We start from the raw sequence: 24,161 nt of genomic DNA, 5'->3' as shown, positions 1-24,161 counted from the left end.
CTCCTTCCCTCCCCGCTTTTGCTGGGCGGCCTGTTTCTGGACGCAGTTCAAGGTGTTGAGTTTATAAGCCACTTTTATGAGGGGCGGCCTGGCTTCTCTCAGGATCACCCCTCGGGCTTCACTGTTGCTCACGAAGGCCGGCGAGGCGTCTGCCACGGCTGAACTGACCCGGCTTCACCCCTGTTGGGTTCTCGAGGAAGGAAAAGGTTTCTCTAAGGAGAATCTGAATCTTCGAAGCGCTTGGCCTCACGCTGATTTGGTTCCACTCCGGGGACCGACCCCTCCAGAAAGATGCAACCCTGGAATTGGGGGGCGGGACCTATTGGTACACGACCCCATTCCTTTCAACCGGGCTTGTCTAGCAGCAGTCGCGGTGGATCGGGTCCTGTCTTGTCACAATAATTTAGGACACCTGGACTTTGGCTGTTTAAGCACTGAGCTCCTCAGGGGACCTTTGCGCGCGGCAAGCGCGGGCAGAACAAGAAGCCGCGACTGGGTCTGGAAGGGATCTGGGGAAGCAGCCGACCTACACCAGAGACCCCGCCCCAGTTTAACGAGGACAACAAACATCGCGACTACCACCCACCCTCTTAGGCCAAGTCCCCTCGGGTCGGCCGCCTGCCTGCTTCTTAGACACTTCCAAGCCCTTCCTTGTGCCAAGGGAATTCAGGTCCTGCCTTGTTCCGCCGTAGATTTTTTTTTTTGGGGGGGGGAGTTGTCAGGGAACCCCTTTACGTCTTCGCTCCCCTTCTGCAAAAGAAGGAGGATATTAACTAGCCAACTGTCAAAAAAGAAAGTGCATTAGAACAATAAAATTGTAAACAACGTTCAACAAAATTAAGGGCGAATAAATAGCGAGACACTCAGTTGCGCATTACAAATAAAACGGATGAGAAGCCAAAGGCGTTTGGGGTTTGGGTGCGGCTGTCAGGCGCGGGGTGGGGGCAAGACTCCAAGACTTCTGCCCGCCCCCCAGTTCCACCAAGCAGGGCGTGGGCAAGAGCGCAGGAAATAAAATAAAATACAGTGGCACCTCAAGTTACATACGCTTCAGGTTACAGACTCTGCTAACCCAGAAATAGTGCTTCAGGTTAAGAACTTTGCTTAAGGATGAGAACAGAAATCGCTTAGTGAGCCAGATGCCCATTATGAAAAACCGGCATGCAGGATCTGAGCGCACGAGCCCTCGCAGCTCCTGCGGATCCCGGCAAGAGGCTTTCAGAAGCGCCGTTGTCTTCAGCTGTGAAGGTAGAGCGCGCAGCTTTCCTGGCCGTGGATAACCTCCAGGAATCTACAGGATCCTCTCTCAAAGCCGTCCACGGTGTTGGCCATCACTGCCTCCTGTGGGAGCGAGTTGGTGCAGACCCCCGAGTGGTGGGCCTGGGTCATGGGCCTTCCGCTGCTAGGAGCGGCTGTGCTGGCGGGAGAGCCGGAGCCCAGAATCGCCGCCGCGCCAGGGAGAGGAAAAGCCGGTCCCGGGCCTGCTGCGCCCCGGCACAGATGCTATCCGCCTGAGCCTAACCTCACGGGCGGAGGGGCGGGCAGGTGTCGCCTGCTTTGGCCAGGGGCCCCGGAAAGGAGCCGGGCAGAGCCTTTTGGGGAAGCTAGGCAGCAGCAGCTCCCGGGCCCAGTGCTCGCTGGCATCTCCCGGTGGGGTTGGGAGAGACTCCTGCCTGAAATCCTGGAGAGCCGTAGCTGCCAGTCAGTGCAGACAGTATGGGGCTAAATGGACTGGTGGTCTGATTCAGTATCCTTCCTGTATTCCTTGCTATCTAGCTGGCGCAGAGTGGAGAGCCCCTTCGGCTCCTGGCCCGGCGGAGGGGGAGGCGGGGGGCTGCGCTGGGCTGTCCCAGAGCCGCCGGGGGGAATTCCCCGCCGGCGCTGCGGAGGAGCCGGGATCAAAGCCGCCGCTCGTCTCCGCTGACCCCGCTGGCCTCTCCGCAGCCTCGGAAGGCGTGAAAGCGGCTGTCTTTGCCGAAGCCTGCTGTTCCCTCGCCGTCTTATTGACAGCTTAATTTTGCGCCCAGCCATTCCCCTTATTAAAGGGAAATTCATTTGGAAGCAATTTCCATCCGAAAACAGGCGCGGCCCTCCCGAGCCCCCCCGGCTCGGGGACATAATTGAATTACACCCGCCAGATCTGCATTATTGAAATGGAGCCGCTAAATAATAGATGAGCGGGGGGCGGGGAGGGTCGCGCCGTTGGCACCGAGGGAGGAGGCCTGTGCGGAAATGCGCCGCAGCTGCATGGCTGCCCCGCCGGGTGCTCGGAGCTGCGCGCTGGCGGGCGAGCAAATGGGAGCTCCGGGACGCCCCCTCCCGCACCATCTGCCGGGAGGGTCACGCTGGGAAGGACAAACGGGGCTTGGAGTGGCTCCTCCCCACCGCTCTCCACTTCTAGCCAAATGAGGCCTCAAAGGCTGCGAGGTGCCTAGGAGTCAACACACACGTGTGAACAGACACTACGTCCGTGTCGGCAAAGCAGCCGCGGTTGCGAGGCAGGGAAGGGAGACTGAGACGGGCTCCTTCAGGCTGGTTTCAGCCGCAGCCCAGGATCCGATCCTTGCAGACAGCACCTGCGGAGAACAAGGCGCAAGGCCAGCCCCGGCCTTCTCTGCCTTAGCTGTGATTCCTGCATTGCTGGGGGGGGGGTTGGACTAGATGACCCTTGGGGGTCCCTTCCGACTCTAGGATTCTCTCCCACTTCTCTGCTCGCCCAGTGGCCAGACTGAGGCCCCAAAGCGGGGCCTGAGCGCAGCAGCAGCCGAACTCTCCTCGCCTGCGCTTCCCAGCCATTCAAAAGCACGTCCTGCCTCCGACTGTGGACCCAATCCATACTTATTTTTAGTTACCTGTAGTTGGTTTATACCCCCCCACACACACACACCTCGCCCCCCCCCCCATCTAAAGGGCAGAATCACCTGCAAGTCCTGGGAAGATACCAGCCCCTTCCTCTCCTCTGACCTCGAAGTAACGGAAATAGATTTCTGCCAAAGGGCTGGGATGCTGCCCTCAGCTGAGTCCTTCCTCCTCGGAGAGACTGGGGTGCTTCACAGGCCTCGTCTCCTGGCCCCCCAGGGAGGCTGCCCGGTCCTGAAAGCAGCGGGAGAAGGACAGTTTTGCACACTGAGATCCGAGGTTTGCGGCTGGAGGAGGAAGAGATGGAGCAGACCTGAGGAGGGCCTGGGGACAGGGGGAGAAGTTTAGACTCTGTGGCTCCTGAGGTGGCTTCTGCTCCTCTGTTGCAGGTGGCTGAGGGGCCAGGAGGTCACCGAGCCCCCCCTGTGGAGCCCAGCCTGTCAACGGTCTCATCTTCAGAACACCCCTCCTTAGAGCATCTTGAAAGCTGATGTGGCCTTGACAAGAGTCCCACCTCCCGTTATGGAAATATGAGACATAGCCAAAGATGAAGGAAGGGGTTTGTTAGTCTCTGTCTGTGTTTGGACTTTTTTCTACCACATATTTTGTGCTTTTATGTTGTGAACCGCCCTGAGATCTGAAAGGTGGAATACAAATTTAATAAATTACTAAATAAAATAAAGATTATTGGCTGTTCTTGTTGAGTTCTGCTTGAACCTTTCCTAAGAATGAGGAACTGGGAACTAGCTGGCAACCAATTCCATCCTCGTCCCCTGATGGGTTCCATCCTGCCTTGGTGTGTGTAACTGTCTTGTTCCAAAAGGTCTTCAGAAGATGAGGTAGAAGAATTATTTAAATCGGGTTAGACATTTAATAATAATAATAATAATAATAATAATAATAATAATAATAATAACTAATAAATAATTGAGAAACATGAGTAGCTTTGAAAGTACTGTATTTAAATCCTTCACTGTTGTTTTAAATGGTTTTTATTCATGTGGTAAGATATAAGGCTAGCCCAGACATAACCCAGGAACTATCTTTAAAATGCATAAGACTATTTCTCTGTGCTTGTCCATGGAGTTTTCTTGGCAGGGATACTGGAGTGGCTTGCCCGTTCCTGCTCCAGGTGGATCACATTTGGTCAAAACTCTCCACTATGACCTGTCCATCTTGGGTGGCCCTGCACGGCATAGCTCATAGCTATGGGTCATATAGCTCATAGGTCATAGAAAAGACCCTGATGTTGGGAAAGATGGAGGGCGCAAGGAGAAGGGGAAGACAGAGGACGAGATGGTGGGACAGTGTTCTCGAAGCGACCAGCATGAGGGAGGCAGTGGAAGAGAGGAGGGCCTGGCGTGCTCTGGTCCAGGGGGTCACAAAGAGGCGGACACCACTAAATGACTAAACAACAATTTCTCTGTCCATGCTCCTGTGTCCTCTCCTCTGCCTGGCCAGTGACTCTTCAGGGCTACTTCAGGCGGGGGGGTGTTCCTTCCCCATTTCCCCCAAACTGATCTCAGAAGCTATATAATAGAGGGATCAAACAAGGGTCCTGCGGCCACCCCACCCCCCACCATAAAGATACAGAGAAAGATAAACGCAAAGCACCTCCGCGCTCCTCAAGGAGGCAATCAGCAGCGCGTCACGGGAACAGCTCCGCACAGGCGCAAGCGAGTATACCTACCTAATCAACACTGCGTGCCCCGTGGGTGTTGCTCTGACACACAAGCCATGTGCTTTTGTTGTATTTGAATTTGATTATTTCATTATGGGAAATCTCTTTGGGAGCCAGCTGGTGGAAGACAGAGTAGGAGAAAAATGGAAGAAATGAAATGGATCTCTCTCTCTCTCTCTCTCTCTCTCTCTCTCTCTCCCTCTCTCTCTCTCTCTCTCTCTCTCTCTCTCTCTCTCTCACACACACACACACACACACACACGGCAATTCACATGAACATGCGTGCTCCAATTGAAGCAGTCTTTAACATGCACAGCCAAACACAAGCACACAGACACACAATGTTGGGGTTTTATTATTTATTTGTTGATAGGAAATTTCTGAGCATTTTCTGCTTATGGGCTTGGCAAACCTCAGCATCCTTCAGTAACTAGCTGGGACATGATGGGGCCCTGAGACAGAAGGGATGTGTGGTACCCATTCATTTACCACTACTCTTCTCCCAAAGGAGGGGTGCCAGGGTCGAGATCTCTGACTGGAGTGCCTTTGTCTTGTGACCAGCAACGTGAAGCTAAGCCACAAGACAGAGGAACTCTGCACATACCCAGAGGCACCCCTTGCATGTTCAGGAGTGCCTGCATTGCTGAGCCCTGTCTCAAATTACACCTTCTGGTGGTTGTTGTGGAATGCAGAAAAGTCAAGTACAACCTTTTCCTGTTGCCTGGAATGGACACCCAGGGGAATGTGGCTCCAGGCAGGGAGATCTTCCTGTCATACCTGCTCTGGATCTCCACCCCCACCCCCCATGTGTGACCAGGTGGATGGGCGTGACCCTAGCTGACCAGGTAAAAGGGCTGGCCATGCAACCACCTCTCTCTTGGTCTCTTGCTCTCCTGGCTCTTAGCCAGCGCATGGCTCAATCTTCACACAGGATGGAGCCCACAAGCAGAAAGTCTGAGATGTAGCCCAGGCTTCTTTTCACTGTAGCCACAAGGTAAAGCCTGCCTTCAGATTCCTGCTGTGAACTGAATGTGAGTAAAACATTATTCTTACTTTTAAAGAAGATTGTGCTGTGTTATTGTTAGTTTAAGAGGGGAATAAAGGTGGATTTACCAGGAACAAGCCAGACTGGATTGCTTAATTAAAGGATTCTAAGTTTGTGAGGAGCAGTGGCGTAGCGTGGGGGGTGCAGGGGGGGCCGGCCGCACCGGGCGCAACATCTGGGGGTTAGGGTTAGGGGGCGCAAATCCACGGGTTAGGGGGCGCAAATCCACGGGTTAGGGGGCGCAAATCCACGGGCTAGGGGGCACAAATCACTTGCCTTGCCCCGGGTGCTGACAACCCATGCTACGCCACTGGTGAGGAGGGATAATATCCAAACAATATATCCTCTCCTACCATCCTTAACATTTGTCCTGTTGGGCAGCACCCCTGATAAGTTGAAAGGGGGCCTAATCCATCTAAAACGAGCTCATTGCATGCATTCTTGGAGTCCTTTTGCTTTTTTGTTTTGCAGGGCAACCCCCCCCCCAAAAAAAAGGGTTTTGTTTGCTGTGTTTCCTCCATTGCAGGAGTTGGCCTTCAGGGTCCCTTCTGACTCTACAGTTCTACCATTCTATGAAATCGCAACTTCCTTCCTGCTTGGCTTCACACAAGCTCCTTCCTGACCCAGATAACGTTTTTACATCTTTCAGGCACACCAACCACCTTCCCATTCAATCTGAATCAATGTCTCTCTCTCTCTCTCTCTCTCTCACACACACACACACACACACACACACACAAAAACACCCACACACCCACCCATGTGTCTTTCACACCATGTGTGTTTAACCTTGTCTAGGGGATCACCCAGGAATTAGTGTGGGCACATATCCTCTTGCCCCTTTCCAGCCACACTGCCAAGTGCTCCCATTGCCAAGTCCAAGGGAGGTCTAAGGCATCAACATCACATATGCCAAAAGGTCAAAGGGATGCCGGCAGGAGCATGTGAGCACATGGAGGGCGCAGCACATGCCCCAACATGTCTGTTGGTGGGCACCTGGCTGCTCTGGGTGCGGCCAGGACTCTGTGCCTGGGAGACCACGCAGGAAGCGGCTGGGCCATGCCAGCCAGATGTGCTGGGGCTTTAGAGCCCCTTTGCATAGCTGTCAAATCAAAGTGAGGGGGGAGGGAGGTAGACAGGAGTTCCAGCATCATGCGCACAGCAGCTGGATGGAGTCCCAGGGCTGCTTGCATCTGTCCCATCAATCACAGCAGGGGGAGGGGCGTGGGCAGCTGTGAGGGACCACCTGCCCCTGCCAGCCTCGGCTCACTTGCCCCTGAGGCCCAGGGCTCCTGGTGGCCAGAGAAGCTGCAGGCTGCAGGCCAGTGCCCTCTGCCTTAGACTTACTAGGATGGCTTCCAGGGGTGCCACCCCCCCCCTTGGAGTCACTTGAGAGGGAGAGGGGGGCCACACCCTCTTGGCCTGGAATCCTTGTCCTCAAATCCCGGACGCTGGGTGAGTGTGAGGCTGACACTCCTGGGTGATGAGGCAAATACACTCTGCACATGCTCAAGGCATGCATCCAAGATCACATATATTATACCAGTGGCACTGGCTCCCGGTGGAGTACAGGATCAGGTTTAAGGTGCTGGTTTTAACCTTTAAAGCCCTATACGGCCTAGGACCCTCGTACCTACGGGACCGCCTCTCCTGGTATGCCCCACAGAGAAACCTACGGTCTGCAAATAATAACATCCTCAAGGTCCCAGGCCTCAGAGAGGTTAGGCTGGCCTCAACTAGAGCCAGGGCCTTCTCGGCTGCGGCTCCAAACTGGTGGAATGCTCTGTCACAAGAGACTAGGGCCCTGCGGGACCTGACATCTTTCCGCAGGGCCTGCAAGACAGAGTTGTTCCGCCAGGCTTTTGGTCAGGGCGCAGCCTGACTCCCTCCTCTGGCAACCTGCTCAGAATTCTGCTTAATTGGTTGCCATCAATTTGATTTAATTAATTTTATAATGAAATATTTTTAGATTGTGTCATTATTTGACTGATTATTTGATTGTTGTTAGCCGCCCTGAGCTTCGGCTGGGGAGGGCGGGATATAAATAAAATTTATTATTTATTATTATTATTATTATATCATGCTATGGAAAACCACCTGCAAATAATGATAGTTTTCCAGTGAAGAGCCATCATAGAATTGTAAAGTTGGAAGGCACCCAAAGGGTCGTCTAGTCCAACTCCATGCAATGCAGGAATAATAATAATAATAATAATAATAATAATAATAATAATAATAATAATAATAATAATAATTTATTTGTACCCCGCCCATCTGGCTGGGTTTCCCCAGCCACTCAGGGAGGCTTCCAACAAAGATTAAAAATACATTAAAATGTCACACATTAAAAACTTCCCTAAACAGGGCTGCCTTCAGATGTCTTCTAAATGTCAGGTAGGTATTTATCTTTTTGACATCTGCTGGGAGGGCGTTCCACAGGGCGGGAGCCACCACCAAGAAGGGCCTCTGCCTGGTTCCCTGTAACTTCACTTCTCGCAATGAGGGAACTGCCAGAAGGCCCTCGGAGCTGGACCTCAGTGTCTGGGCAGAACGATGGGGGTGGAGACGCTCCTTCAGGTATACAGGACCGAGGCTGAATCACAGCTAGCACCATTCTAGCCCTCCTGGGAGCCCCTGACGTGGGTGGGCTGTGGCAGTGGAGTCACAGTGGTGGCAGAGACCCTTTCGCTGGAGGGGGTGAAGGTGTGGGAATGTTCATGGAGGCAGGAGAGGATATATTGTTTAATTATATCCTTCCCAACTTGTGTTAACAAGTTCTACAGTTTAACAGAGTAACATTCCCCTTTTAAACTTACACAGCGGATAACGTCTTTGCCAGGCTTGCATAAGCCTCTAAAATAAGTTTCCTGGTAATTCCCCTTTTATTCCCTCTTAAAAAGAATAGACACGACGCAGTCTTGTATAAAAGTATATAAAATAGTTTACTCACATTCTGTACACAGAAGGATCCCAGAAGGCAGACTTAGGTTACAAAATGTATACACATGGAATCTATCCCATAAGGAGATACCATAGTTTCTTTGTCCTCTCTTAGCTGAGAGAGCTTCTTAGGCTAAGGAGATGTTGCTACTTCAAGGAATGGAGTCAGAGAGAGAGATGGCTGCCTCCCCTGTTCGATTTTCTTACCTGCACACGTGAGGTCACGCCCACCTCTGGTCACATGTAGAGGAAGTTTGTCCCAGCCCAGGAGGAAAGCGGAAGTTCTGACTGGCTGGTCCAGACATCCCCTTTTTATGTCCACTCTAGGAATGTTGTATTTGACTGCTCCGTGTTTCACACCCCACAGAAGGTGATGCCTCTAGGCCAACTTCATGAAACCCCTCCAGCTCCACCCCAGCTCGAAGGCACCTAGCCTCTCCTGCTCCTGGCCCCAATCCCACCCCTTCCACCACTTTCTCAGGCTATCCCCTTCCACACACCCCACCACAATCCCTGGGACAAGTTTGCTTGTTTAACCATTTAGGTAAAAAAGGGAAAGGACCCCGGATGGTTAAGTCCAGTGGAAGGCGACTATGGGGTGCGGCCCTCATCTTGCTTTGCTTTTCAGGCCAAGAGAGCCGGCGTTTGTCCACAGACAGGTCATGTGGCCAGCAGGACTAAACCTCTTCTGGTGCATCGGGACCGTAACAGAAACCAGCGCACACGGAAACACTGTTTCCCTTCCTGGCACAGCTGTACCTATTTATCTACTTGCACTAGTGTGCTTTGGAACTGCTAGGTTGGCAGAAGCTGGCACGGAGCAACGGGAGCTCACCTCGTCGCCGCGGATTAGAACTGCTGACCTTCTGATCGGCAAGCCCAGCACCACCCGCTCCCGTTTACACCTTGCCCGCCTTCCAGCTCCAACGGGGCATCCACACGGCAGCCTAAAGCTAAGGTTACACATAATATCGCTTATATAGAATTAAGTCAAGAGCCATTGTTAAAAAAACGTCCTGATCCAGGGGCCCTTCCACGGCGTCTTGCTCTTCGCGAGGCGCTCCTTCCTTCACTTAAGTGGCTGCAGAGCCCAGCTAGTCCTCGCGCTCTTGACAACTGAGATTAGCACACGCGCAGGCGCGCGCACAAACACACGCATCTAAAGGCCTGCGATGGAGCTGCTCGCCCCCCAGCACATTCTTCTTCTCCATCACTTAACTCAATTTCCCTGTCAACGCCCCAGATAAGCTGGCAGTGGGGGGGGGGGGAGGAAGATGCTGAAGGAGAACGGGGGGGGGGGGGAGAGAGAGATGCAAGACCTGCTGAGAATGAGATGGGGGCCTGCAAGGATTTCCCTCTGCAGCAATTTCCTGGTGCGTGTCACAGGGCATTATGCGAGACGGTGTGCAGGGCGGCGGCGGGGGGGGGGTCGCGGGGGGAGTGTCTGTACGAGGCATGGAGCGGGGAGGAACCAGGGAGGGCAGGAGGAGCATTTGTCTCTCCTTGCAGGTTGAAGTGTCCCTGCGAACACGCCCCGAGTCCCCGTATAACGCCAGGGCAGCGAAGACGCCTCTTTCTTCCAGAGGTTGCGCCCGCCTTAGTCTGCTGCAGAAAATAAAAGGGGGGGGTCTGTTGCGCCTTCATTATGGCACCAGGCTTTCATGCAATCGCGGGATTGTAGAGTCGGAAGGGCTCCAAACGGTCATCTAGTCCACCCCCCCTGCAACGGAGGTTTTGTGTGCTTCAGATGCATCGGGTGGGGCCTTAAAGACTCCCCGCTGTGTTGTGGCCTCAGCTGTAGCGGCGAGACAGAAGCCGGAGGAGGCGCGGACGCTTTGGAGGAAAGGGGCTTCTCTGTCGACTGAGGTCCTTTGTCTCAGCGAGACTTCCTGGTCCGAGCGCTGGGCTAAGAGCAGAGGCATCGCGGCTCAAAGGCAGCCACGAAGCTCTGGGTGACCAAGAGACAGTCCCTGTTTCTTAGCCTAACCTCCCTCACAGGGTTCTTGTGAGGAGAAAACAGAGGGAGGTGGACAACACTGAGCTATTTGGACCACAGCTGAGAGCCCGTGTGGCATAATGGCTAGAGAGACCTTGGAGTCAGTCACCATCTCTTCGCCTCACAGGGTTGTTGTGAGGAAAAGAACCATGGAACCACCTGGAGCCCCTTGGAATTTAGAGATGTATATAAATGTAGTAAGGACATACATACATACATACATACATACATAAAAAACAATAGTCTGGAAGAACTGTGGATCTGGCCCTATGACGGGTGCCAGACAATGCCCGTTCCTCACTCGTAAGAAGTCGATCTCTTAGTGTGGCAGCGCTGTCCTCTGGAACTCCCTGCCGGTTGACAGCAGGGGGGCTCCTTCCCTGCGCTCTATTCCGCGCCGGCTAAACGCATCCTTGCTTAGACAAACCTACTCAGGTAAAATGTTGGTGTTTGTTTTCATCTGATTTTAGTTTATGTGTGGTTTTAATTTTTCGAATGTTGCTTATAACTGTTTTTATCGATAATTTTATTTTTCGTTATTTTTATAAACCACTTTGAGGCTTTTTACAATCAAGCAGAGTCTAATTTCAAACAAACAAACCAACAAGCCCGTTTCCTTTGCTGTAGGGCTAGCAAAGAGGCAACCCCGGGCGAGCGGGACTTCCGCTGTGGCTTAGATCTTTCCTGGGCCTGCCTTTCCCAGAGCGCCTCCCCTGGGCTGTCCCTGAGGAGTCCCGAGTCAAATCCTGCGCGCCACCCGCGCCCACAGCTCTCCTCCCGCAGAGGCGCCGAGGGAGGTTCGGGCGCTGGACTGGGAGGCGGCGACCGACGGATTGTCAGTGCTAAGGAGGGAGATAAGACGGCTAAGAGGAGCTCTGTGGAACCAGGGACAGAAGGGATCGGGGCCACCGGCGAACAGGCCCCGACTCACTGGGCAAGGGCCCCTCGCCAGCCTCCAAGGCCCCACTGCAGCAAACAGACGCGCGCCGTCGGAGAAATGATTTATCCGGCGTGCGCCAGGCAGCCCTTCCAGGCCTCTGGCTTCGCTGGCGGATAAAAAAACCTCTTAGTCCGCCTTGTCAACCAAGACGCTCCAGGCGCCAACTTTTTAAAACCAGCTACGTTAAAAACAGGCAAACGAAAACCAATAAAGGCGCTAAAGCAGAGAGGCGAAACCCTGAGTGGAATCCGGGAGAGCAGCTTGCCGGTAAACGGCCAAAGGAGGGGATGGATTTGGTCACGGCGCCCAGACGAGAAAGGCCCCGCTGCGCCCGGCCATTCGCCGCCCTACGGAAACGGCGAGAGGCTCAGAATGGCCAAGCATGTCCGACTGCAGCCGGGGAGGCGGGCGGGAGCCGGCGACTGCAGGCCCCGGAGCAAGTGGCCAGCCCGGCAACGCCGCGTTTCTCTCTCTCGCATTTCGTTGCAAACGTCCGCACGTCTTTTCGGCAACGGTAAAGTGGCGCACGGCTGGCGAGGGGAAGCGGGAGCGAGGGCGACTTGTAGACTTTGCGCTTTGGGTGGCTTTACCTTGGACGAGATTTTGGGGTGCTTTTCCCTGCTCCCTCTCAGGAGAGGACAGGAGGCGGCGGAGGAGCGGTAGCCCCGGCTGCGGGCTCCCTCCTTCCTGGCTCCGCGTCAAAACTCCGCCGCCCGCGGGACTTCCGCACCTCCCTTCCTCGCCAGATGGAGCGCCTCTCTTCCCCAGTTTCGGGTCAGCGGCCTTCCACTCTCCTCGCTCCGCATCGGGATCTCCAGGAACCCACTTCTGCGGCAACAGATGCAAATGAAAATAGCGTTTGCCTTTCAGAACTGATGCTGCGCATCTCTGCGCCAGGAGCCGCCTCGCCTTCCGCGTCGTGTAAGCCGCTTGATGGGGCTTGGCCGGTTCTTCTGCATCCAGTGCGCTTCTGGCTGAAGAAGCATTTAGACGGTATTCTGACCGTCACCCACCCGCTCGGAGAAGTCTTGGGATCGGAGCCTTTGGCGGCCAGGAACGATGCGCCTCCCAGCTGCCTCCGGTCTCGCTCCGGGGACTCTCGGAAGGCAGGAGGAAGGAGCAGGCGAGGGAAGGCCCGGCGCGTTTTCACTCCTGCGGCTTAGCGCGGTCTTGAGAGAGGGGTGAGCTACGGAAAGGGAAAGCAATTAAGAAAGGACCAAAGGGAGAAAACCCGGCCGGCGGCGCTTGCCAGACTTCCGCGGGGCTTCGCTGAAATCCCGGAGCCAAGTTAGACAAATCCGCTTGGAAGGAACCCGCGAGGGGCGGCGAGGGAGGCTCCCCTGGCGCGACAGATTGGGGGGGGGGTCCTCTCTTTCCAAAGGCGCCTCCCGCCCCTATTGTCCGGAAACCATAAGGGAGTTTCGCCAGTTGGGAAGGGAAGGCGAGCCCCTTCGGGATCGACTCCGGAATGGACCGAGGCCGGAACCTGGAGCGCCCCGCCCGGGAGACAATGCCCCGTCCTCCCGCTTACTCTCGCGGTCCCTTCACACCAAATCAGCCCCCCCCCCCGGTTCCGATCCCAATGATTTTCATTCCCCACCCTCCCAAAGGCTCCCCTCCCTCAGCAAAAGCAGATGAGGCGACGCGCTGGGGATTGTCCCGACATGAAAGTCACCATCTGGCGGGGCGCTCTCCCGAGCCGCCGCCCCCCCCTCCGCCCGCCCGCGCGGCTGTGGCCATGGCGGGCTCCATCCGCTCCTAATCGCTCGTGTAAACGGCCCATCTATCACGGCGAGCGGGGATTAAAGGCCCCCGAGCGGAGGGGCGCGCAGCCCGCCAGGCGCTGAGTGACAGCTGCGCTTAACCACTTCGGCTCCGGGATGGGGCAAAACTTTTAACAGGGCGGGGGGACTATAGAGGGGGGGGGCTCTAACGCAAGAAGCGAATTTATTCGGGGTGGAAGCCTTGGGGTCCGCGGGAGGAGCTTCCTCACCTGCTGTAAGCGCTGGGCCTGATCCCAACCATGGGGGGTGTCTTTGGGCAGAGGAGCCCCCCCACCACACTGCATTGCACCCCCCCCCAATACAGAGATGATTCTACGGGGGAGCTCCTGCTTTCATTCTTGGGCTTTGGGGGTACGTGGCTTTGCGCGCGACGGTTACAATGATCTCCGAGAGACCTTTCTCCGACGTGAAATGGCGCCGAAGGGTGGTTTGGGGCCTGGCCAAGTCTGGAGCCCGTCTCCAGGTTTCTTGGGGGGGAATGGGGAGTAGGAGACCGACCGGGTTCGGGCAAAAGGAGCGGAACCTCAGCCACAGACAATCTAGGCGCTCCGACAGCCCGGGCAGGATCGGGCCCGATTCCCCTTTGAAGGCTGGGCCGAGAAGAAAATGCAACCGGAAAAACGGAGGGGGATGTACTGCCTTATTGGGGTTGCAGCTGACAATTTTATTTCTTTAATTAAAAAAAAGGTTTTCCGAACCCTTACAGCTCTACAAAGAGCGTACCGCACCCCTTACCTGACAGATTCCTTCTAACTTTCCAAATATTTATCTTCTATAGGTTTCCTTTGTTCTGTGTTAACCTAAAAGAAGCAAAAGATTAAATAAGGGACCAAGAGACGATAGAGGACCCCTTTCCAACCGGGAAGGAGCTGGCCCTGCTTGGGGGCTCTCCTGGGCTGGCCCCGAGCAGCCACCACCCGGCCGCCAGCGCTTTTCTCAGGCCCGGGCAGGGCAGGACGCCGCCTGCGCCTCACACCTGCTGTTCCACCCGGCCGCCAGGATGCGGGGTCGGGCAGCGGGGACCGCGGGACTGGGAAGCAGCGCGTCCGAACCTCGTTCACAGATCTGGCCCGCAGCTCCGCCGCCCGACACGCGAGGAGGCTGGGCCTTCAGTGCCTTCGCCGGCGAGGAGGGAGGCTCAGAGACCCTCGTGCTCCAGGCCTGTAAGCTGAACGTCTGAAGGCTAGTCTAGACGGTGTTCTTGCGGGGCGGCGATTACCATGCGAAGGAGCATTCTGCCCCGCGGAGGTTGTACCTTCCTGTCACAAACCCAGGGCCACTTTTATCCCCATGACTGTTGTGAAGGGAGGGGGAAACAAAAGGCGACTTCTGAATCTTGCGGGGTTTCTAGCTAACAGGCGTCTTATGGTCGCCTTTCAGGGTGATTGGAGGAGCTGCTGGCTCTGAGATGCCCGGGGGCAACTGGCCACGTTCACACAGCCAGAGAGGCCCCCCACAAGTGCTTTGCCGTGTCTCGTGTGAACGCACCCGCCCTTTCCTCCTTCTTTCCTCCGGCCTCTTCTGACCTTCGGTGTGGGCAGAGACTAGGGCTCGTAGGACGAAAGACTCTCTTAGGACTTTCCCAGATATCGCTCGCCCACACCGAAGGAGGTGCCATGGATTGGCTTGCGGCGAAGAAGGTGGTGGAAGTCGGTCACAGGGCGGATGCGGGAGGCGAGCGGAATGCGGACGGCCCGTGGCGAGCGCTGCCAGCTTCTCCTGGGCCTTTCGCGCTACCTCCGGAGGTGTGAGATGGCTCTGGGATATATTGATGTCCATGTTCCGTTTCTCTTCCGCCCATTGGCGAAGTCCTCCGGGCAGAGGTCGGGTGGCCCTCCGTCCAGGATTCTTTAGTTGCGCTTCCGGGATTGCAAGGGGTTACACTAGATGCCCACGGAGGTCCCTTCCAGCTCTCCAATTATATGATTGTGCGCCTACATTTGGGCTGTAGATGGGAGGGAAGGGATTTTCCTGCCCTCCCCCACCCCGTAACCTTCAGAGATACCGCCCCCATTCCCTCTTTTTCTGCTGCTTGCGCTGTGGGCTTTCCCGGGGGTCTTGTGCCTCCTTCCGGCCGAGTCCGACCGGCTACAGGGGCCCTCGTTGCGCGTCCACCGGGAGCCCTTTGCGCACAGGCGAACCCGAGGTTTGGACAGGACGGGCCTGGCCTCTCAGCAGCTGGCTGTGGAGGGGGACAGGCTGGGAGGGAGGGAGGGAAGGAGGGGGGGGTTTACAAGCGTGCGGGATCATGGAGCTATTTGTATGAGGCTTTTACGGCCGGTCCGGGCAGTGAAACTCAAAACCTGCCCAAAGCCCCGCGCTGCGGGCCTTAATCACTCCCAGACGCGGCGCTTTTATGGGCCATTTAGAACTGGGGAGGCTATAAAACTCCAGGCAGTCGAGGGGGGGTTAGAATAGTCGGGGTGCATCCTGGAGGGGAGTGGGGAACCCCATGGAGGCCCCTCTCTCCGGAGAGGCCGGGCTAGCCGTCGGGGGGAGGTCGGGGCCGCCCAGCCTGTCTACAGACTCCCCTCCCCAGCAGGCGGCCCGCAGGGGGCTTTGAAATGCTCTTTACAGCGCTTGGGGGGGGAGCCGCTTTTTATGGCTCCCTTTACGGGGATGTTGCACGTCTGCCTTGCATTAGAGGCGGGGGTGGCGAAGGGGCCTAGCGGAGCGCCCAGCTGGGCCGCAGGCGGCGAGGCAAGCAGCCGGAGGGCCCGATCCACCAGAGAACCTGGGACGCCGCCGAAGCCGCCCTGCACCTCGGGCGGGGCAGCGAGTCGGCTCCCTCCCAAGAGCGCAGGGGAAGAACCGGAGGGTGGAGGGCCGGGAAGGGGGAAGGAGACCCCAAGCTGGCCACGAAGGGTGGGGAAGGAGGGTCCGTAGGGCACACAGGGAGACGCGAGGGGCAAACCTGGAGCGGAGCCAGCGGCTCCTCTGGGCAGCGTCTCGGATCCTACGGGCCACGCACGTCGAGGACGCCCGCTGAACAAGCCGGAGCCGGCGCTGAGCGAGAGGGGAACCTGAGGGTGCCCAAGATAATAATAGCAGTAATAGCACGAATAATAGTACTACTACAAAGAGTACTACTGATTGTACTACTACTAATAGTAACAACAGTAGCAACAATAGTCATAGTAATAACAAAGCACATCTTCAACAATTGCGGCAGCAACAAAATTCCGTGCGCCCGCGAAGGAGAGCGTGGCGTGGCTCTCGCGGGGTGCGAAGTCTGCCTTTCCCTTCCTTCCTTTCCCTTACACCAAGCGGAGGAAAACCCTCCGTGGCTCTGGAGGAAGAGAAACCTCTCCCCGAAGTCCCCGCGGGGCTATTTCGGGGCCGCCAAGCTGGTGAAGGCGCTGCAATTGCGCGTAATTGCGCGGCGAGCTAAAACCAGAGTCCCGAGAACAATAAGCGAGGCTGCCACAAACCCCCGAGGGGTGTTTAGCTGGAGGGTCGCCGCCGCCCGAAGGAGAAGCAGCCGGAAGGGCCCGGAAGAACCCGGCTCGGAAGAATCCTCGCCACAGAAGGGCGACTGGAGATTAGGAACTGCGCTAGAGGGAGCGTGGCTATCTCTCCAGAGGGAAAGGCCGCAAAGGGCGCCCCACATGCTGGTCAAGGAAGGCTCCCCTCCTCCAAAGCAGACCCGATCCAGGCGGCTCCATAAAGCTCCTGGAGAGAGGCGGGGGGGGGGCGAAGAGACAATGCCAAAACTCAGGGGGCTCCTTGAGCAGAGACACTTGCGGCAGCTTAAGACAGTTGCCAGAGATGAGCCCCTCAGGGGGAGGCAGGGTCCTCTATCGCCCACCACAGCTGCCCTTCTTGCATCTACAGCCAGTTTGGCAGGGGGCGGTGGAAGGGTCTGGAAGGAGCGGGGACCACCGCGGAGCACACATACCGGGAGCTGGAGAGGCGAGGCCCAGCGCGATAAGTCGAGAAGGGGCCAGCCCGGAAGGCGCTGCTTCACAGCCGAAGCTGTCCTCGGCTTGGGGAGCCGGAGAAGCTGTCGGGTCAGGGCCCTGGCGCAGGCCTAGCCGCTCCCGCGACGCCTCTTTGCTCCCGGGATCGGGGCCGCCAGCTCAGCGGTGGAGCCGAGGGAGCCCCCAGGCAGGCCTGCGAGCAAAGGCAGAGCCGCCGGGCGGTGGCCGCTTCTGCAAGGCGGCCGGCCGGAGAAGCGGGGACCCCCTCCCCTCCCCGCGTCCCCCCCCACTCGCTCCCCCCTCTGAAACTTTGCTAACACTTCCGCGCTGGCTCCTCCTACCCGGGTGCCCAATTGATGGCCCTGCCTGTGCGTCTTTAAGGCTGGAGCGCCCGGGCGGACTTGGCTAGGACTGAACGGGCTCACCGGCGGCCAGAGGCAAGGAAGACCCGACGGGACGCCCCCTCCCCAAGCCGCGCCGGGCAAGGCCAGGCAGGGGGATGGGCCGGGGGGGCCCTTGTGCGGCGCCGCTCTACTCTTAGGCCCGGATCCAGCGGGCAGCGGGGTTGGGGGGGGGGAAGAGGAGCTTCCGCGCTCAAAGCTGGAGGGGGCGGCTCAGAGCGGCTGGCGCGCAGAGATAACAACGCCGGGGGATCTGCAGCAGCAGCAGCAGCACCATGACCCCAAGGGGGTGCTGAGCCCCATCCCTGCTCCAGGAGAAGCTGGGGGGCTCCCTCCCCCTCCCTCCCGCCTCCTTCCCGCGGGCCATGACCTCCGCTAAGGAAGGGAAGGCGGCCCCCGCGCTGCCTCAGCCAGCCACCGAGGAGCGGCGCCGGAGCCCGCTGGACCAGCTGCCGCCGCCCGCCAACTCCAACAAGCCGCTGACCCCCTTCAGCATCGAGGACATCCTCAGCAAGCCCTCGGCGCGCAAAGCCCCCGCCGCCCGCCTGCTGGACAAGGTCGCCGGCTCGGCCGGACCTCCCCGCAGCGGCGTGCCCGCGCCCGCCTCTCCGCTCTGCGCCCTCGAGGAGCTGGCCAGCAAGACCTTCAAGGGGCTCGAGGTGAACGTGCTTCAGGCGGCCGAAGGTAAGGGGTCGGGGCGAGCGGGAGAGGAGAGGCGGCGGCGGGGCGGCGGAGGGCCGCGCTTGCCTCTTCCGCTCCGAGGGGGGACCTCCTCGGGGGCTCTCGGCCACGGGGCTTGGGCAGGCTCGGTAACGAGGCGGCACCCGGGGGCCACCTTCCCACCACCGCTGCTGCGAAGCGAAGGAAGCGGCGGCCCTTCCCCTGTCCGGAGATTTCTCGGGCAAAGCGAAGGGCGAGGCTCGGAACCTCCTCCGCGGTTTGGGAAGCCCAGGAGCCGCCTCCGGGGCTGGCGGGTGTCCCAAGGAGCCGCCGCCGCTGCCCCCGCTTTCCCGAGAAAAGCGCAGGGCTCCCGGAGGCGAGGAAGAGACTCATCCGCCGCTTTCCTTCGGAAATCCTGATGCGGAGGTCTAGCGGCGTCGGAGGCGAAGGGCTGGTCCGCCCAGCCCTCTTTCCACAGGGTCCCCCCAACGCCAACGCCGCTTCCTCCCCTTTGGCCTTTCTAATCGTTTTTTTCCTGCCCCGCAGAATCCGCAGCCGGTTAAGTCAATATTATGTCAGCGGCGTGGATTTGTTTATCTGTCCCGCCGGCTCCACTTGACGGGCAGAGTCAGTCCAGACCGCGAACCGACGCACAAACCGCCTGCGCTCCGAGGACAGCAAATGGCTGCCGCGTTGGGTCTTTCAAAACTAGACCGTTTTCTCTCTTTCGGTCCCGCCGGACGAGAAAGAAAAATTCCACCGGCCCAAACGGCGCGAATTCGTTTCTGGCGGGTGCTCAAGTTTGTGGCGGCGGCTGGGTTCGTTTACCGCGCGCGATAATTTCTCCTTGCTGGGTTTCACACGACTGCGATTTAATTCTGCCTTCTGCTTCTGTAAAGTGACCCCCCCCCTCCCGCCCCTGCAACACACAGAGAGACACTCTCGATTCAAATTAGCAGAAGGATGAACGCCGAAAAACGGCCCCGAATCGCGTTAAACCACAAAGGGAAACGCGCTAGTTTGTTCCGGGCCGTTTGCTCCGGTGTCCAGGAGCGAAATCCGGGAATCGAGCCGGTTGGAGAACGGCCGGATAATCGAAGTGGGCACAGCCCTGCCCGGGCCCCCATCCCACAAAAAAGCCCGCCGTTTAACATCCGGTTCCTCAAAGGATTCTACCACCCCTCTTTTTAAAAAATGTTACTGAGAGTGAGAGACAACGTTTCGCCTCCACTTTTCCGGGGAGCTGGGCCTTCCAGTCGTCGCCGCGGCTAAAAACCTTTCAGGCGAGCAAACAATTTTCCGCCAGAGCCCCGAATTTGGGAAGGTTGTTCCTGGCTGAGCCACGCTTCGGAATAGTCAGCCCCCCAATTGTGCCCTGGGCAAAAAGCGAGTGAAGGCCCCTGACCCTCCTTCTCCTCGCTTCTCAAAGGTACCCAAAGAGCCGCGTGGAGAGGCGCAATCGGACATTACGTAATTAGTTCAAATCAATTATATTAATTCATATTCTTTATATTTTACAATTTCCCATATTTCTTGGGTGGATGTTCCTCGCCAGTCTTTCAGCTTAAATTGCTTGCAATTCCCCAAAACCATATTTCAACTTAATATAAATGTGAGGGAGCATGTTTCAAACGCCTCTCTCCCCGCGCCAAAATGGGTAATATTTGAGTTCCTCTTTTCCCAAAGAACCCGGGAAACTCTCTTTTTTTCCTGCGTTGTGAAATTAGCCGGGCCTCACCAGGGCCCGTTCGGCGCCCTTCAGGCAAAATTCTGACTGGCCAAGGGCGAGGGAGGCGGCGGGTGTTTTCCTTCTAATCGTGAAACAACAAAGCTTAGGAAAGCGTCATTTGTGAATGGTGGAGTGGAAAATGGGACAGAAAGAGAATTTAAACCCATTTTAAATCCAGGTTTGTTGCTCTTTTTTTCAGGGCGCTTTCAAACTTTCAGTTTAATACCTTTTTGCAATTCCCCCAGCTGAAGTGCAAATCATGCGTCGGAACAGAATCTCAATAAATTAAATTGAAATTAAATTCCGGCGCATGGAAATGGGTTTACTTTCTATTTCTGTCCCATTTTCCACCCCACCATTCACAAATGACGCTTTTCTAAGGTATTCCCGGGACGCTCAAACAGTTCACGTGTACAAATTCGGATTTCAGGCCTGGGAAAGGGAAAATTGAGCAGCATTTGCGAAAATAGTCGATAGAGGAAAGCAGGATTTGAGCGCAGCGCGCAGTTAGTGTAAAGGAGCCATTAGTTTGGATGAGCCCATCCTGAAGAGAAGGGCCTGATCCTGTGGATTCACCCAAACGGATTAATTCTGCGAGAGGTAATAGGCCTTCCTGGAGGGGTCCGGCTTCTCTGCTGTGGGCCGAATCGTTTTAATTCTAGACGGGGCCCTCGCGCGGGCTCAACCGCAGCCTAGTCTCGGGCAGTCCTGGCCTCGTCACTCCCTCGGCTTTAAGGTCCTCGTCCGGGCCGAGAGGGGAGGAAGACCTCTTGTCCTTCGGCGGCGGCCAGGGGGCGGCCAGAGGGTTGCCCCGCCAGCAGCTGAGGTCAAGGGTCCCGCACTTCAGAACAGCCATTTGGTTTCATTCCTGCCTCCTGCGCGCCTTTCTGAGAGGTGGAAAGGAGAAATGGGAAAATAGAAGCAGGAGACTTTCGCTCTCCTTTCCCATCACACAGTCAGGACGAAGAAAGAAAGAATCACTGCTATGCGGTTGCTGTTATTACTATTACTATTATTATTATTATTATTATTATTATTATTATTATTATTATTATTATTAAATTGTTATTATTATCCCCACCCTCACTTCAGGATAAAAGTGTAGCAATTATTCCTTGATCTGGAATTTTGTTCCAAATTTTAGTTTGGTGCCAAACATCCATCTCTCTCTCTCTGCCCCCCCCCCCCGCCAGCCCAGTTCTTTGGGACAAAGGTCGGCGCCTTGACCGCCTTTGCTTCGTCGTGCGAGCAAATGGCCGGCGCTTCCCAGAGTCTGGTTTTCAACAAAATGTTATCAACGCCTTTGAAGAAGGGCGGCCGCCCAGCACAGTCCCTCTTTGTGCTCCTTCACTCGCCCTTCCATCCCCCGAGAACTGGGTCCGCCTGACTGAATGGGGAGAGAAGGGAGGCCGTCGGTTTTCCAAGACGCTCCGCGTCCCGCTAGCACCCTGGGCTTCCCGCTCCGCGCTTCAGCCTCGGGGCGGGGAGGTTAAGATAGAAGTCGCCCGTCGTTCTCCGGGCGCCCCCACTGCGCTCGCTGGGTTTCGGTTACCGTCGGGTCTCGCCCTGCGGCCACTTTCACGCTTTCCTGCGCCCAAGGGGAAGAGGTCTCTCCCGACCCCAGCAGAAGGGATAGCGAGAGGCCTTGCCAGGCCTCCAGGCAGAGGAAGCGACCCTTCCAGCCCTGGTGGGGTAGCTCTGGAGTCCCCCCGACGGCTGCAGGTTCTTTGGCGACTCCAGACCGGGCAGGGCAGGTGCGGGATGGGGGACGCTGGCCCTTATGCCCGGCGGGGGCGGCTGACCGCGAATCCTTCTCATCTGCCTCCCTCTGCAGGCCGGGACCCGCTGGGCGCCTTCGGGCCGCGGCAGCAGTCGAAGAAGCGTCGGAAGTCGCGCACGGCCTTCACCAACCACCAGATCTACGAGCTGGAGAAGCGCTTCCTCTACCAGAAGTACCTGTCGCCCGCCGACCGGGACCACATCGCGGCGCAGCTGGGCCTCAGCAACGCGCAGGTCATCACCTGGTTCCAGAACCGGCGCGCCAAGCTGAAGCGGGACTTGGAGGAGATGAAGGCCGACGTCGAGTCGCTCAAGAAGCTGCCCCCGGCCGCCCTGGAGAAGCTGGCCAGCATGCCCGAGCTGGAGCCCCAGCCCCAGCCTGCCCGGGCCCGCGGGGGCAGCCTGCCCCGCGCCTCGCCCCCGTCTTCGCCCGGCGCCTCGCTCCGCGCCACGGACCCCTTCTCCGACGGCGAGGACGACGACGACGACGAGGAGGGCGAGGACGAGGACGAGGAGATCGACGTGGGGGACTGAGAGCCTCGCGCGGGGCCAGCCCGCTCCCCCAGCATCGAACCAAGGGACGGGGGGGTTGAACCGTCGGACCCCGTACCTCCCTCTCTTTCTCCCGCCTCACCGCCAGCAAAGGGGCTTGAGAAGGCGCCCCAGCCCAAGAACAGAGAGGCCCCACTTTCGACGTCCTGCACCCCAAGTCCCTGACGCCCCAGGATTCCATTCACCCCGATTTCCCTCCATCTTGATCCGCCCGCCCCGTCCATTCACCCCTTGCCCCGTCCCGCCCTGCATGTCGTCCATGCGTTGCCCGACACATCCCTGCCTGCACCTCAGACCCACCCCCCTAATTCTGGCCCCAGATGACCCCACCCCGTCCTCCTCCTTCGGTCACCGGCGTGGAAGATTTGGTGCAATTTCTTTTTCTAAAAAAATCATTTAATTTTATTATTATCATTATTTTTCAGTCGTGGTTTGGTCCCTGCTGTGATCTCGATTCCTTCCCCCCCCCCCCGTCCCCGTGTCCTTGCTGTTTGCCTTTCCTCCGTGAGTACAGACTGGGAGACCCACCCGGAGGAAACAGGGGACTGTGGTAGGGGGGGGGGGCGTGTATTATGGGAAGGCCGCATTTAGCACATTCCAAAAGGGGCCCCCGACGGCTGGGCCTGGAGCTCTGGCGACTCCGCGAGGAACCACCCCTCTAGGGAAGGGGGGCTTTCCTTCCCTCCCAGTTTGGGGTGGGGGCAGCTCCCCCAGCCTTTCGCGCACCCCCACCCCACCCTCAGTTTCCCGGTTCTCTCGGTCGTGTGTGCGTGTATATATTTTGAATAAAAGGACACACCAGATGACGATGCCAGGTTCCAGTTTAAGAAGAACTGGGGCAGGTGGGGGGGGCACTGGGGGGATCCGGGAGCCTGAGATACAAACTTTCAAGGGAAAGGCCGAATGAGGAACCGGGCAGTCCCGGAGGGACGGAAGGTGGGCGAGGGCGGTGTCGCATGAGAAAACGGGAGCGTCTCCCCTCACCATCAACCCTCGACGGACCTCCTGCGGAGAAGACGCTCCCACGAGTGGAGGGGAGTCGCCACAGAGACCCCCCCCCCGAAGTCTGTCTCAAGCACAGGAAAAGGGGCTGGGGACGGGGCCCCCGCAGGGGACTTGCCGCTAAATCGAGGGGCTTTGGGGTGTATTTGGTTTTGGTTGGAACAGCTGGGGTGGTGGCCTCAGACCTGTAATTGTCAATTTGGGAGGGGTTCCAGAGGGTCATCCAGTCCAAACCCCCCCCCCAACGCAGAAACAGCAGCTATAGCATCCCTGACAGATGGCCGTCCAACCGAGGAGAGTCCGCCACCTTTTTCTACTGACCTTGGGGCTCGCAGTTTCCCGTTGCTTCTGGGTTAGGGGTGTTTTCAACGGGGAATAACTTGTGTGGGACGGGGCGGGGGGGGGCAGAAAGGCGGCGCAAAATGTTCCAAACTAAAAAGAAGACCGCTAGGATCGGCCTGCGCCGAACGGAAGGCTTATATGCAACGTCGCCAAGCGCGCCTGCCCATGTGCAGAGAGCGCCCCCCCTTCCAGAAAAATCCGGCATCCTTTCCAAGCTTCAACCGACGGCAGAGCCCGACCCCCACCCCCACCCCCACCCATCTTCCCCCCCGCCACCTTTCCCCCCTTTTCTTCCCAATGTTTCAACAAATGAAATTGATTTGTAAAAATGTTACATGGGGGGCACGAGAGTGAGACATTGCACACTTTTGTAAATCAACAAAATCTTTAATAAAACAAAAAACCGACGGCAGAGGGAGGGTCGCTATGTGAGCATCAGCCGAGCTGGGGGGGAGGGGCTGCCCCTCCCCCACCGGCCATCCATCTCCCCCCCCCCCCGCCGCCCACTCTCCTCCACGCCGTGTCTGCGCC

General features: G+C 57.3%; 1 protein-coding gene and 1 long non-coding RNA gene across 3 annotated transcripts; one reads left to right on the top strand and one right to left on the bottom strand.

Moving 5' to 3' along the window:
- Positions 1 to 271: 271 nt before the first annotated feature.
- LOC308594429 lies at positions 272 to 17,405 on the bottom strand. Of its 2 annotated transcripts, none has more exons than XR_014011470.1 (3): positions 17,144 to 17,405; positions 16,160 to 16,268; positions 272 to 781 (listed from the first exon to the last, which is right to left on the bottom strand). It is a non-coding gene; the product is annotated as an uncharacterized lncRNA (long non-coding RNA). The 2 variants fall into 2 exon arrangements; XR_014011471.1 differs by lacking the exon at positions 272 to 781 and adding an exon at positions 13,980 to 14,045.
- Positions 17,406 to 17,480: 75 nt separating this feature from the next.
- Positions 17,481 to 23,089, top strand: LBX2 (ladybird homeobox 2). Its single transcript, XM_081207437.1, has 2 exons — positions 17,481 to 18,250; positions 21,790 to 23,089. The coding sequence occupies exons 1-2, from the start codon at positions 17,932 to 17,934 to the stop codon at positions 22,266 to 22,268; spliced, it is 798 nt and encodes a 265-aa protein (XP_081063563.1). The 5' UTR covers positions 17,481 to 17,931; the 3' UTR covers positions 22,269 to 23,089.
- Positions 23,090 to 24,161: the final 1,072 nt, after the last annotated feature.

The sequence above is a fragment of the Podarcis bocagei genome (assembly GCF_964188305.1).
Source record: "Podarcis bocagei genome assembly, chromosome: 9".
Taxonomy (NCBI): Eukaryota; Metazoa; Chordata; class Lepidosauria; order Squamata; family Lacertidae; genus Podarcis; species Podarcis bocagei.
The sequence above is the reverse complement of the archived record's forward strand: the minus strand, read 5'-3'. Positions and strand labels throughout refer to the sequence as shown.

Coding starts and splice junctions, on each gene's coding strand:
- LBX2 (XM_081207437.1), top strand. CDS start 17,932: ATGACCTCCGCTAAGGAAGGGAAGGCGGCCCCCGCGCTGCCTCAGCCA. Junction 18,251..21,789: donor CGTGCTTCAGGCGGCCGAAG/GTAAGGGGTCGG, acceptor CTCCCTCTGCAG/GCCGGGACCCGCTGGGCGCC.